Genomic DNA, 13,820 nt, shown 5'->3' with positions numbered 1-13,820 from the left:
CTTTCTCCCCGAAATATCAAAGGGTCAATGTACAAGACAGCAGGCTTGGGTATCGAGAGCATTAAAACAGTCCCAGGGCGACAAATGCCGAAACGACCTCTCGATCCACGTTGAGAAGCCAATCTTCCTGGAACCGCTGCTCGCCACCGCAACCGACGATCAGCGAGCGCAGTCGTTCGCGGACAAAGTCTCGGATGTTGATCTTGTGCAGCGCGTCCGAGTTGTCCCACTGACGGCGGCGTTCGTGTTCCGGGGGCTCGTTCTCGTCGTAGCGGCCCGTCTCAGCGGCGTTCCAATAAATCAGATGATCGCCGCCGCGGGGATCGTTGGGATCACCGTCTGTTCCCTCGGCGAGTTCGGTTATAATGTCTGTCCAGATGGTAAGATACGATTGTAGGTGGTTGAGTATGTACGGGGGCGGCTGTGAGTCCGGTCCGTTGAGAGTGAGGAGTTGGGTGAGGGCAAGGGCGTGGAGTTTCTTCTGCGTGACGCTGCCGATGTTGTCGTAGTGGAGGAACCATTCGGTCAGGATCCAGGTGAGGACTTGCTCCTCGGATGTCCCGGTCGCGGCAGAGACGGCAGACGAGAAAATTTTCGGGTACGCGAGGGCCAGACGGGCGAGCACGGAGAAGTAGTCTGTCTCGACGACACCGTATACGGAAGTCGGTTTTCTGTTCGGACCGGTTGTCTGGCTAGCCTCGTGGGCGGAGTAGAGGCCCTCCAGGAGCGAAGACAGGAAAGAGCTGTCGAGGAGGGAGCGGGCGAGGACGTTATATGTGGCTTCGCTGCCATCGACAATTTCGGCGCCACGGATCATGAGTTCTACCAAACGGGGCACAATTCCGAGGCGTTGGCGCGTTGTCGAATGGAGAAGTGTTTCAAAGGAAGCCAAGAGCGGAAGTCGGATATTATCGCTGAGGATCTCCTGCGGAGCAAGATAGATATAGGACTCAACGATCTGGAGGGCCTGGGGAACACTATCGGTTGCGGCCTCGAATATAGGGAAAAGCGCAGGGATGAGGGAGAGAATCTCGGGAGAAGCTGGGGCCGGAGTTTGCATCAATATGGAAGCCCACAGGTCCAGCGCTTCTTCCAGGAGATAGATCAAAGTTTCCTACAAGAGATGAGCAATCGGAATAGTTTGAAGAGGATGGAAGCGCAACGTACTGAACCAGGTTCGACCGAGTTCTGGATTAAAGGTAGGATTATAGGATGGTATCGCACAGATTCCTGTTTCAGGGAGTTGATCAACGACGAAAGTAGTGTCAGAATAGCCTGTTTCATCAAGTGCTCCTCCCCAGAGCTCTCCCACAGCGGAGGCAACAGTGAGAGAATCTGGTCTGAAAAGGGGCCGATCTAGACAAGTCAGTATACACGAGGCACGGTCAAAAGAACGTACACTTACATGGTCTTCCATCTTCACCACTGTCATGCGGACGGTGTCCAAAAGCCCCATCTTGGTCTCGGAGAGTTCAACCTCCTGGACCAGGGACATCAAGTTCTGAAGAATGGATGGTGCAAACGGCAAGAAACCAGCAGGAGAGAATTCGAACGGCTCAAGGACTTGCTTCAGCTGCCTTCCGGCAGTGATGCGGACCACCAGGTCATTCAACGGATCTTGCCTGTTGAGGAGATGTTGGAAGATTTGATAGATGGCGTTCTTGTTCAACTCGCTCGATTTCACCGGCACCCACTGGGCCAAGAGCATCGCAATTCGTCGGCGGAGAAGATTGTATCCCTGTTCTTGGATTTGAACTTCGGGGACGAGGGTCGTCTCGAGGAAATTGTTGAAATCCAGGTGTTGTTCCAGACTAGCCGCGGCCAGTCCAATGGCAGAATATAAGGAATCCTTGAGCAGCACATCGCGCTTTTCGGGGCCTTTCGAGGTGCTTTGTCAACGGGGTGGATCTACTAAGGGTCTTAAGCACTTACTTGCAAACGAATAAAAGACATTCAATAGCCGGGGAATGAGCAAGTCTTTGAAGTGGATAACGAGGTCGAGGAAAAGTTTCTCGGAACATGAGCGAATTGAGAATTCCCATGCTTCAGCGATATCTTCTTCTTTTCTTTCCCACTCCTCAGGGTCCTCCTCCCATTCCTGAAAGTCGCTCTTCCTGTATCGGAAGAACTGTGTGACAAGCAACTCCATGACGTTGACCACAAAATCATGCGTGAACAGCTGAGACTTGATCAGATCAATGGACTGCCTCTTCTCTTCCTTATCCTGGGGGGTCTGATATTTGAATGTCTGCGCGGGATTGAACGCCATCTTGGAGCATGCACGAATGAGGAGGAGAGCTTTGAGCCCAGTCTTCTCCATCAAAGACTTGCCTTCGTTTTCTCCATCAGAGCCGAGTTCGTCATAGTTCTCCCCCAGTTTAACGACCAAGGTCCAATATGACCGAACAAGGGGTATGCTGTCTGGGAGCAATGCGAACGAAGCAGCATGCTCCTTGGCCATCTCGACATGGAGTTTCGACAGCTGCAGAAGATGTTTCTCGATTGCCTTCAGGATACTTCCAGGCAAATCGATAGAGCCGTGAACAAAACCCAAGAATCTGCTGAAATGCGAGTGAGTCAGGAGCCAAAACTCACGGACCTCATTGTCACGGTTCGGATGTTCGTAGCCCGCAATCACAAGACGCCGGATGACCTTGAGAGAGACCAAGCTCTGCTCGACCGGTTCCAGCAATGTTGCCTCGTCTACCACGCCCTGCTCCACCAACGAGGCCCATTTGTTCACCTGCTCCAGATAGATGTGTCCTAGAAGATGGAATATCTCGGGAGAAACGGACTGGAGATTGGCGCGGGTCCTCTGTAGACGGGCCGTGGATAATTCCTTTATGATCTGTAGGATTATTATGAGGGTGCGGGATAGCTGCAGAGGGTTGGCGCCAGGCTGCGTCGAGGAGCGGAGAGAGGCGATGAGGGAAGAAATTGCGTCCGGCCTTGACACATTAGCATGCGATATTGCGACCAAGAATAGACGGGACCCTCGCATACCAATCTTGTGGGAATTCGAAGCGCATGATTTTGGCGATCATCAGCGCATTATGGAGGGCGAGCAGAGGGGCAGGCTCAACCACGCCCGCCTGTAGCGCTCGAGTCTTGATCTGCTCTTTATCTTCCTTTTTTATGGCACTTGGCGTTGTCAGTTCCCAGTTTCTTTCCTCGTGGTTATTGATATCCCTACTTTGTCGCCGTCTTCCTCCAGTATTTGTCAATTCCATTCTTCAGCTGGATGATCGCGAGGTATCGAACTTCGGGAGGGACTGAGTGATCTAGAAAGACATCCTGTACAAGTGAGTCGGTATCCAAACATGCGGTGGCGGTACGCCGTGTCAACAGATAATAACCTACCTGCAGATAGCAGTAATACTTCTCCTGTTTCTCCCAGTGCTGGAGCTGTTTGGTGCCGGTCTGCACCTGCTGCTGCGTCGAGCTCGCGGCCAGGACCAGGGCATTGAGCACATTGGGGAGAGACAGTGGGTTCGCCTCTCCCGGCAGTTCGACGACCATGATGAAGGAGGGGTCAGGAACAGACCACCCGGTGCGTCGCTCGATGTGGAGTGTGACGCAACAGGGGCAGGCAGCTTTCTGGATGGAAATGAGGTCTGGGGGCGACAATATGAGCTCAGGCTTGTGTTGGTATTGTAACTATCGTATTTCTCCCCGCGCGGCGGGACATACCGGCGGCAGGTTGTTCCCTTCCGAGAAGCCCTAAAGGTCGACCCTAAGCGCTAAGCTGGATCGGGCAGGATATACCCAAGGATGTAGTTACGAGGAGTGATATCATAGCTCTTGAACTTGCCTCTGGACATGGCTGGTTCCAGTCACTTTTCCCTTGATATCAAGACTCGGTGGAGACAGGCGACATCTTTCGTCTGGTAGTTATTACATCGCTATGATGTACCCTGATGCAATACATGTTCCTGGTGCCCCAGCAAGAGATATATAGTGTGCTATGGACATCATCTCGATCGAGACTAATCCCTTCTACTCATAATCAACTATTACGAAAACACACACACCAATATGTCTGAATCCGAACATCTCCGCATGGCTGCTCGCGCTGAGCGCGACCTGAACTCCTATCAAGCCAAGCAGGGTCTTGGTCGAAAGAGCGATTCCAGTACGTTGCGTTCGACCTGTCTTGGACTATCTGGCAAACTAACAACTTCCAGCCGAGGAATCCAACATCAATGAGATGGCCGACAAGCGGTTCCCGCAGGCCACGGGGATTCGCACTGGCCGCGAAGCCGGTGCGACGGGGAGCGGCCGAAAGCCCATCCCTGAGGAGGAAGGAGGTATGAGAGACGATCGCGGCAGGTGAGTACCTTCGAGAATGATTATACGCATCCTGGCCAGCAGGTCCTAACGCCTTCTCAATTAGACTGGCACGAGCCGAGGACTTTGAAGGCCCTGGAGGCCCCGAGGACAAAGTGAAGCTGCAGTCGGACCAGCGTCCAGGCGACCAGGATACCCTCAACGCTCAGGATTTGAAGCGCGAAGGGATTTATTAGATTAATGAGATAACCAAACGCTTCTAGAAGCATTCAAAATCATATCATGTTATTCTCCAACTCGAAGATCTGTAAGACACCACGTAGTAGATACGCAAAGTCTCACCCTTTCAGAGCACCCTAGCCGCAACACCAGCACCATAAAGCACTATAGAAGAAGAGTCATGTCTGGAATATGATCTACAGGGAATAAACCAATCCCTCTTCAGGACGCACAGCACCATTGGAAAGTCTTTCCCATCCCCCGTATATTCCATTCTCTCCAGCAATGCCTTGTCCGTAGACTAAACGCATGTCAGGGATGGCGGAGGCACGGTGTGCTAACCACTCGTTCCACCTGCGCGAGACTTCTCCAAAATACGCTGCAGCTCCCTCCCGGTTGATGATTGTATCCTGGATGCCAGAGGTGTTGTACTGGATCTTTCCAAGTGACTGCATAGCTGCACGAGCAGCCTGGGCTTCGTCCGCCGTGTACACCTGGATAAAGTCAACGGAATGCCTCAGACGCGAAGCCAGAGAGACAAACCTTCTGCTGACTGCCCACCTGCAGGATGACAGTTTTGCACGACCGGAGCGCCGACTCCTGAACATTCTGGCATATCTGACTGAGGGCATTGTCCCGCGCCCCGCAGTCTACAATCACGACCTTGGACGGCTGTAGACCCTCAATCCACTCAGTTGCTTGGTCGATTTCCGTATATGCCAATGCCATGGACGCACTTCCCCAACCTTCTCTGTCTGCCACCTCCTGCAACGCACCACGCGCCGAAGTGACCTGTACCAAACCCAGGGGGCCACTTTCCCTGGGACGGCCGAAAAGACACCATGAAAACGACCGCGCAACCTTGGCCGACGCTCCCAAAACCACTACAACAGCCGACGAGAGATCGGCATCGTCCGCAGACCAGGGAAGTTTACTCGCCGCGCCAAGCGGATGAACGGGTTCTCGTGCGCGCGGGTCAGGAGAAAACACATACTCACTGAGGAGGTATCCGGCGACCCAGACCCCTCGGAAAACCGTACCCCACGCCCTCTCATCTAACCCTTTTTCGTCATCGGGGAGTACCCGCTCATAGCGATTATATAGAGGCATCAGCTGTTGTCTGTGGCTGCTAACCTCCACCCAGTGGCCTTCCGGATCACTGCGTTCCAAGCGCAGGAGAGTGGGCGACGTGGAGGTAGGCCAGTACCCCCAAATAAGGGAACCTGGGGTGAGTCCAGGGACATTGCTCTCCGTGACAGTGGCGTATCCCCATGCCGGGACGATGCCCCAGGAGGATTGATCGTTGTATGGGGCCGGTGCGTTGGGCGGGACCGGGTACGTTTCCCACCTGCGGGTGTCAGTGACAAAAGATATAGAGACAGGCCGCATACCAATGCAATAGATCTCCTCCACGGGCATAACTGAGGTTGTTGGAAGTCAGTCCTAGAAGGATTGGTCGCGCACGGACCGACGAGGAAGGCAGGCTGCGGTCTAGAGATGGAGGAAGTTTCACCACAGCGTGTTGGCGGTTGTCGGCCTTGTTGACAACGTGGATCATCTCTGGGTTTGTAGCAGGGGATTCCATCCTAATTACTGTGATAAAGAGAAAGAAGGGTCTGTCGGGCTGAAGCAGGTGGCCTCTGCTCTTCTAGTTTTCGTTGTGCTTTCTTTGTCTGCCCCTCCTTTAGGGCGCTGCAGGCATCCTGGCGTAAGATTTTAGTTGACTAGCATTTAGCTGCCAATGTATGTCTTCTAGTATCGAATATCTACTAACATCAAGTTTTGGGTCTAGAGCCTGTGAAAAACCCGAACCACAGGGAGAATAGGTCTATATATTATATACCTAAGTTATATTCAGAAACATATCTTGCTATAGCCTCCAGCTATCGTTAAATACCCATCTAGCTATGAGATTGAAGGCGAGCAAGTGTGTATACAAATAGGTGCTATAGTAAAGGAATGGAGTAGGCAGTCCAAAGTGTTATTCTCTCCCCTAAAGTTTTGTATAGAACCTCGTAGTAGAGTATGATAGCTGGGGAACAAAACAGGCTAAATACCTTAGCAGCCCGCCCAGTCACTCCATTGTTGTTGCTGTTGTTGTTGTTGTATGAATGGATACTTCTACCACAACATGAGCAGGATTCGGTGATGTTACTGAGTAATGTACTCCTCGACGCCGGCTCCTTCGGAACCAACAGATAGACCACCTCGTGCGAGATTGACAAGAGAACAAGAAGGCGTTCCATAGGATGCTGGTTAGCTCCGGACCATGAAGATGACAACCCCGCACCGAGGGAGGCTTAACTCCGTCCCGCCCAGCTCTAAGGTTATAAATTGACAGTGACGCCGCGAGAGGTTGTATACCACCCTCATTTTCATTCTATACTGCAATCTGACTACCGACGAACATGGCGACCAGCGATATCGAAACCCGGCTCTTCATCAATGGCGAGGTACGATCACTCCTACTCGAACAGCTTCACATGGTTGACAACGCTTATGCTGACCAGCTCGAATACAGTTCCAGCCGGCCGTTGACGGCAACGTCTTCAAATTGATCAATCCATTCTCGCAAGAAACTGTTGCAGAGGGTATGCCATCCTCCCGACCTGTCCAAATTCAATTTCTCTAACACCAACCCCCAGTCCACGAAGCAAACGAAAAAGATGTAAACAAGGCCGTCGCCGCCGCCAAAGCGGCGTACCCGGCCTGGCGCGACCTCAGCCCCGTCGACAGAGGTGCCTACCTGCACAAGATGGCCGCATTGATCCGCGAAAACATGCCAGAATTTGCCCGACTCGAAGCCCTGTCCACCGGGAAGCCCGTCGCCTCCTACTTCGACGCGCACCTCGCCGCCGAAGTATTCTCATACTACGCCGAGGCCGGGTGGAACGTGCAGGGCTCCTCGAGCCTGAACACCCCGGGCCACCTCAACCTCACCATCAAGCAGCCATACGGCGTCGTCGCGTGTATCATCCCGTGGAACGTGCCGCTGGCCTTCTTTGCCATGAAGATCGCCCCGGCCCTGGCGGCGGGCAACGCCGTGGTGCTCAAGAGCAGCGAGAAGGCGCCTTTGACGGTACGTCTCCGCGCAACGCCCGTACAGCCATACGCTAACGACAGCAGTCCCTCCTCGGCGCGAGGCTGATCGAAAAAGCCGGCTTCCCTCCCGGCGTCGTCAACATCCTCTCGGGCTTCGGCTCCCCCGCCGGCAGCGCGCTGGCGTCGCACATGGAAGTGCGCTGTCTCAGCTTCACGGGGTCCTCGTTCACGGGGCAGAAGATCCAGGCGGCGGCGGCGACGTCGAACATGAAACACGTGCACATGGAGCTGGGCGGCAAGTCGCCGGCGATCATCTTCGACGACGCGGACCTCGAGAGCGCGGCGCAGCAGACGCAGTTCAGCATCCAGCTCCTCAGCGGCCAGACCTGCATGGCCAACTCGCGCGTCTACGTGCAGGACACCGTGGCCGAGAAGTTCCTCGCGCTCTTCAAGGACAAGTTCGGCGGCAATGCGCGGCTCGGGAACCCGCTCGAGCAGAGCACCTCGCACGGCCCCCAGGTCGACGGCATCCAGTACAACCGCGTCAAGTCGTATCTGGCCATCGGGGAGAAGGACGGCAAGCTCACGCTCGGCGGGGACGGAGGCGATGGCTACTTTGTCAAGCCGACGGTGTTTGAGGACGTGCCTGAGGACTCGCGCATCATGAAGGAGGAGGTGTTTGGACCCGTGGTGGTCATCAACACGTTCAAGACGGAGGAGGAGGCCATTGAGAAGGCGAACAACACCGAGTTTGGCCTGTATGCGTCCGTCTTCACCAAGGACATTGACCGGGCCGTGCGCACCTCCAAGCTGCTCGAGGCGGGGACGGTGGGCGTCAACTGCACGAGTCCGACGGTCGCGCGGGATATGCCCTTCGGTGGGTTCAAGATGAGCGGAGTTGGTCGCGAGGGCTACATGCATAGTTTGGACAACTATCTGGAGACAAAGACGATTCTGATCCGGACTAGCTCGTGAGCTGTGTTGGTATGTGTTGGTTTTATGTACTTTGTACTCGAGATTGTACGCTTTGCAATGCCAGTGTTCTTGGTTCAGTGCGATCATTGTATGTGGCGGTCTATGAGACCCCCGAAAGTTTGGAGACAACTAAGAGCGAAGACATCGTAACGCATTTACCATCATCACTATTTACCATCTAGGACATGTTCACATGGCAGAATGCTGAACTGAGGATAACCAGCCCAGAAACATTCATTTTGAAAGCAGGTCAAACGACACCAAAAGCGCCCATGAAAAGGCTGTAGAATGAAGGTACTCTGTGAGAGCCTCTCAGGGTACTGGCGGATGAGGAAGACGTGGCTGGCGATGGAGACGAGGTTGTAGATGCATTGCTTCTCGTCGCCGTCACATCTACGTTGTAGCCGGTCTTCGTGTCATAAGGGAAAGGACTCGTATAGTTGTAAGTGGGCGAAGTATCTTTGTAGGTCTCCTTGACGATATCGAGGATGCCATGACCAGCAGAACACTCGGCATCGGTGAGGGGAATCGGCCACTCAGGCGAGTATTCCGAATATTCGCCCGTGGACAGCGGCCCGGGGTAGGTCTCGTTGAGACGCAGGTGGGTGGTGTCGACATCATAGTTGACATAGCCCGTCTTGTTTGCCACGAGCTCCAGAATGTTGGCGCCACAGTCCCATCGTCCCAGCGACGGGAGGCCCCAGTTGGCAGAGACGCTCGCAATCATGGAGTAATGGGTGTAGAACGTGTCGTCTTTGGTGCCTTTCAGGTTATCTGGGACAGCACCCCCCAGGAGGATGCCCATGATGCGATTGTCTTTGGGATAGGTTTCGTCCTCGTCGAAAGTGAGGAGGACGAGGGTGTTTTCCATAAAATAGGAGTTGTTGAGCAACGGAGTGATCCAGTTGCGCTCCCATTTGGCGGCAAAGGTGAGGTTGGTGTCGTGCGCGTCGTTGGTCATGTTGGGGGTGATGAAAGCCCACTGGGGCAGCTTTTTGTTGTCCAAGTCTTCGTAGAAGTTGGTGAAGTTCTTGATCTGGCGCAGGCGGGTGCTGTTGGCCGTGACCGAGTCGTAAAGGATCAGCGGGTTATGCTTCCGCACGTAGTCGTTGGCGTAAGTCTCCTGGTTGGAGTAGTTGTATCCTTGGAACCCAGGATACGGCATGTGTTCCTGGTACTCTCCCCATGCGATATTCTTGGTGTCTAGTAGGTCTGCAATGGTTGACACGTTGGCAGGGACCCGATTGAAATCATCATTGTCCATGCCAAAGGTGTCACCCCCCGCAGAAGAGCAGTAGTTTGGCTCTGATGGATGGGTTACGGCATAATAGTTGGTACTGTCCGAGTCAGCTGGGATGAACGATAAACCGGGCAGAAATTCAAGGAACATACAGCGTAATGCCCTGCGACGCCAGCCATTGCTTGTTTTTGTCGGCTGCCGCGTCCTCATAGTCCTTGGATACGGTCAGGATCTAACGATACAGTCCATGAACCGCATACTTACTATATTTTCCAGCCACACCTGGAAGAAGCGGTCAAAGGCAAGGCCTTTGACGTTGGAGACGGGGGAATAGGGCAGAGTAGTCGCCGCCGCAGCCTCAATCTCTGACAAAGAGGGTTCTTCCTCTTTGGCTGTTTGGGCAGAGGCCAAAGAGGCCGCAAGGAGTGCTGCTGCGATGGGGTACTTCATCTTACTCCGGAGTACCCTTAACAAAGTCAATGGCGAAAGAGGGGTCCACGAGGACCGCAGAGTCGATCCTCGGGCTTATAACAAGACGGGTCAAAGAGGGGAAGCATGCATCACAGCGAAAGCCAAGCAAACAAGAGACACAAGTTGGAGAAGGACAGGGAATAGGGTCACATCGCTGCGGAGGACAGTCGGAGTAAGAGGTGACGCTTTGACTTTGACTAGTTGGGCGGGCTACTTCTTTGGGAAAAGCAAGCCTGGTACCTTGGTACCTAGGGCCCATGTATGGATCTACCAAAGAGGGGTATTAGTGTACACTCCATAGAGCTAGATAGACAGGTTGCATCGAGAAATAGATAGAGGATCATCCGGTTTCTTATTGGAGATAGGTCAAAGTAGGCACCTATTTAGCTAGGTGGGTAGTGGTTAAGTACCTGTACCTACGGAGTTCTCCGTTATCAGCGACGACACCGCTGGATCATCCAGCCTTATGAGCGCAGAACAAGACATAGCCACACCCGTGCCGTCTGTCTGGGCGAGGCTTGCTTAGTCTTGTAACTAGTGGTTGTTATAAGCGCTCTTCTTTCACGTTATATGACTAACTCATACATCACGTGGACCTTGTACCTCGGCTGGGACTCTCCCCGATCTGGGGAACCGACCGACCGGCGAACCAGTTCACCTCCGCAATTGCTCCTTATCACCGCATCCTCTGTTCCAACCCTGGTCTCCCTCTGCATATCGACAATGATCATACGATGAGCTCAACCAACTTCGCCGCTGCTCAGGAGCGGGTTCTGGAACGCCGCCGTCTTCGTGAAGCTGAGTCTCGCGCTCGGCTGGCAGAGCAACAGCGGGCTTCCCCGGTGAACCATCCCGCCCTCCAACGACTTCCATACCCGCTCAATACCCTCCCACAAACCGGCTTCTCCCTATGGAACGCCATTCGAGGCCGTGAGGGCATCCGGCCTGCCTTTCGCGTGGGTCAGGTCGATGCCGAACTCCTCGACGAAGAACTGCTCGGCTTGCTCAAGAACCAAGTCGGCGATGCCCTGAAGTATTATGGGGTAGGTTCTTTACTCTGTTGATACGCTGCATCGCGGTTTAGTGTCGGATGCTCGAATGCTAACCATTTTTAACAGCCCCAGCTTCGCGAGGACTGGTCCAACGAAATCCAGTTTGCCCTGCGCGCTCTATTGTTCAAGCTTTCGATCTGGGATCACGACGCCTCCTACGGCGCGGCATTGCAAGGTCTGAAATATGTGGACAGTCGCAGCAAAGGGCCCGTGCATTCCACCCCGACCAAATGGCAAAAGACACTGTATGGATTGCTCACCGTCGGTGGCCGTTACGCGTGGGACAAGTGGGAAAGCTGGCTGATCAACCAAGAAGGGGGCTACGAGGAGGTATGTTCCGTTCCATCCTCCGACAGTCCGCTATCCCTCCTAACATGACATTCCTAGCCATCGCGCGAAGTGCGCCTCCTATCCCGACTGACCGATCTCGTCTCAACCACCCACTCGATCGCCGCCTTTATCTCTTTTCTCGTGTTCCTGGTCAACGGCCGATACCGCACCCTGGTCGACCGCATTCTTCGCATCCGCCTCACGCCACCCTCTGCGCAAGCGAGCCGCGAAGTGTCGTTTGAGTATCTGAATCGCCAGCTGGTGTGGCATGCGTTTACGGAATTTCTCCTTTTCCTGCTGCCTCTGGTGGGGATCAGTCGCTGGCGACGGTGGGTGTCTCGAGCCTGGCGGAAGACCATGGCCACGCTGAAATCGAGCGAGGACGAGGACGAGACTGTGGAAAAGCAGGGAGAGCTGGCTTTCCTCCCCGAGCGGACGTGTGGGATATGCTATCAACAGAACAACCCGTCATCTGCGACGGAGAGCGAAGCCATCGCGGCGTCGGCGGCATCCGGTGGAATCATCGGGTCCGCGCAGACGGACATTACAAACCCCTACGAAGCTGTTCCTTGCGGCTGCGTCTACTGCTTTGTCTGTCTCGTGCAGAAGATCGAAGGCGAAGAAGGCGAGGGCTGGGTGTGTCTGCGCTGTGGGGCGGTCGTCAAGAAGTGCAAGCCATGGAATGGCGATGTGCTGGAGGAGGCTCGGCCCCAGTCCAGCTCGGGAAAGATGGTCGGATTTGCTGTGGATAATGAGGCTGGAGTGAATGAGGTGTCGGAGAAGAGAGCAGAGAGTCCTAGCCCGACGCCGGAGGACGATGCGCTCCAACACTCGCACCAGTGGTCGACAATTGAGCGAGAATCAGCCGATGGTGAGTCGGACGCAGCGTCCCAGCATTCTGAGTGAGCATTGTGTGTTATGTTAGAGGTGACAGCATGGGATACCCAGACGATGTACATATTCCTATTCATTCTTCCATTGTGTTATAACTTGACTACCTTATTGTTCGAGTCTTAGTAATGGCTGGATGGGAGTGGCCGAGGCATTCCCCACATAATATGCACCCCGCAACGGACTGCTTGCCGATGCTCGTCGCAACTCCGACTGCCGGAGGCCTTCTTCTTCTCTTCTCACCTTCTCTTCCTCTCGTCCACTTCATTACCTCCTTCTAGGTACTCACCATGGACCCCTCGACTCCCGCCGTGTCGTCCACCATGGGCGAGGCCAAATACATCGAATTTCCCAGTCTCCCCGACGACGCAAAACACCCCGATGGCACCCCCGCGCTGAACCGCTACTCAACAACCATCACGAGAGGCCATGACTTTCCCGGTGCGAAGGTGAGTCGAGCTCCTGCATTGCGTTGCCGGTCAATCGGCTAATCGGATATATAGGCCATGCTGTATGCGGCCGGCATCCCGGACCAGGAAACCATGGCCAAAGCGCCGCACGTCGGAATCGCCTCGGTCTGGTGGGAGGGGAACCCGTGCAACATGCACCTGTTAGATCTGGGAAAGACGGTGAAGAAGTCGGTGGACGCACAGGGCATGATCGGATGGCAGTACAACACCATTGGTGTGTCGGACGCCATTACCATGGGCAGCGAGGGTGAGTAGCGTGCCCGCACAAGGCGTTCGCACGGAGCTGACGAACCAGGAATGCGCTTCTCGCTGCAGTCCCGCGAGATCATCGCGGACAGCGTCGAGACAGTCACCTGCGCGCAGTACCACGACGCGTGCATCGCCATCCCCGGCTGCGACAAGAACATGCCGGGCGTGGTGATGGGCATGGCGCGGCACAATCGGCCGTCGATCATGATCTACGGCGGCACGATCCAGATCGGCTACTCCAACCTGCTACGCAAGCCGATCAACGTGTCGACGTGCTTTGAGGCGGCGGGCGCCTATGCCTACGACACGCTGCGGCAGCCGGACGACGGCGGCGACACGAGCAAGACCAAGGACGAGATCATGGACGAGCTGGAGCAGCACGCGTGCCCGAGCGCGGGCGCGTGCGGCGGCATGTTCACGGCCAACACGATGGCGACGGCGATCGAGTCGATGGGGCTGTCGCTGCCCGGGTCGTCGTCGACGCCGGCGTCGTCGCCGGCCAAGATGCGCGAGTGCGCCAAGGCCGCCGACGCCATCAAGCGGTGTCTGGCGCTGAACCTCCGGCCGCGCGACCTGCTCACCAAGCGCGCGTTC

The 13,820-nt window shown here is 54.9% G+C and overlaps 7 protein-coding genes across 7 annotated transcripts in view; 4 read left to right on the top strand and 3 right to left on the bottom strand.

The window, feature by feature from the left end:
• Positions 1-61: 61 nt before the first annotated feature.
• Positions 62-3,519, bottom strand: ATEG_03104 (putative importin 11; the record flags this gene model as incomplete). The annotated part of the gene is made up of 7 exons (XM_001212282.1): positions 62-1,114; positions 1,168-1,356; positions 1,406-1,878; positions 1,933-2,948; positions 3,004-3,141; positions 3,194-3,294; positions 3,361-3,519. The coding sequence occupies 7 exons, from the start codon at positions 3,517-3,519 to the stop codon at positions 62-64; spliced, it is 3,129 nt and encodes a 1,042-aa protein (XP_001212282.1).
• Positions 3,520-4,035: 516 nt separating this feature from the next.
• On the top strand, positions 4,036-4,446 carry ATEG_03103 (uncharacterized protein; the record flags this gene model as incomplete). The annotated part of the gene is made up of 3 exons (XM_001212281.1): positions 4,036-4,132; positions 4,185-4,307; positions 4,394-4,446. The coding sequence occupies 3 exons, from the start codon at positions 4,036-4,038 to the stop codon at positions 4,444-4,446; spliced, it is 273 nt and encodes a 90-aa protein (XP_001212281.1).
• A 564-nt stretch (positions 4,447-5,010) lies between these two features.
• ATEG_03102 (DUF2855 family protein) lies at positions 5,011-6,091 on the bottom strand (the record flags this gene model as incomplete). The annotated part of the gene is made up of 2 exons (XM_001212280.1): positions 5,011-5,854; positions 5,898-6,091. 2 exons carry the CDS (start codon positions 6,089-6,091, stop codon positions 5,011-5,013), a joined length of 1,038 nt encoding a protein of 345 aa, XP_001212280.1.
• Positions 6,092-6,914: 823 nt separating this feature from the next.
• ATEG_03101 (aldehyde dehydrogenase family protein) lies at positions 6,915-8,523 on the top strand (the record flags this gene model as incomplete). Its single annotated transcript, XM_001212279.1, has 4 exons — positions 6,915-6,959; positions 7,028-7,097; positions 7,152-7,585; positions 7,633-8,523. 4 exons carry the CDS (start codon positions 6,915-6,917, stop codon positions 8,521-8,523), a joined length of 1,440 nt encoding a protein of 479 aa, XP_001212279.1.
• A 957-nt stretch (positions 8,524-9,480) lies between these two features.
• Positions 9,481-10,213, bottom strand: ATEG_03100 (acid phosphatase PHOa; the record flags this gene model as incomplete). The annotated part of the gene is made up of 4 exons (XM_001212278.1): positions 9,481-9,505; positions 9,702-9,860; positions 9,916-9,995; positions 10,028-10,213. The coding sequence occupies 4 exons, from the start codon at positions 10,211-10,213 to the stop codon at positions 9,481-9,483; spliced, it is 450 nt and encodes a 149-aa protein (XP_001212278.1).
• Positions 10,214-10,968: 755 nt separating this feature from the next.
• On the top strand, positions 10,969-12,522 carry ATEG_03099 (pex2/pex10/pex12 family protein; the record flags this gene model as incomplete). Its single annotated transcript, XM_001212277.1, has 3 exons — positions 10,969-11,277; positions 11,353-11,616; positions 11,674-12,522. The coding sequence occupies 3 exons, from the start codon at positions 10,969-10,971 to the stop codon at positions 12,520-12,522; spliced, it is 1,422 nt and encodes a 473-aa protein (XP_001212277.1).
• Positions 12,523-12,797: 275 nt separating this feature from the next.
• Positions 12,798-13,820, top strand: part of ilv3B (putative mitochondrial dihydroxy acid dehydratase) — a gene marked incomplete at both ends in the record, with an annotated part of 2,028 nt that continues 1,005 nt past the window's right edge. The window contains 3 exons of the mRNA XM_001212276.1: positions 12,798-12,956; positions 13,011-13,224; positions 13,273-13,816. Of these exons, the coding sequence (XP_001212276.1) occupies positions 12,798-12,956; positions 13,011-13,224; positions 13,273-13,816 (917 nt within the window). The remainder of the gene's footprint in view (positions 12,957-13,010; positions 13,225-13,272; positions 13,817-13,820) is intronic.

Source organism: Aspergillus terreus, genomic scaffold, assembly GCF_000149615.1.
Source record: "Aspergillus terreus NIH2624 scaffold_4 genomic scaffold, whole genome shotgun sequence".
NCBI classification, from domain to species: Eukaryota; Fungi; Ascomycota; class Eurotiomycetes; order Eurotiales; family Aspergillaceae; genus Aspergillus; species Aspergillus terreus.
The sequence above is the reverse complement of the archived record's forward strand: the minus strand, read 5'-3'. Positions and strand labels throughout refer to the sequence as shown.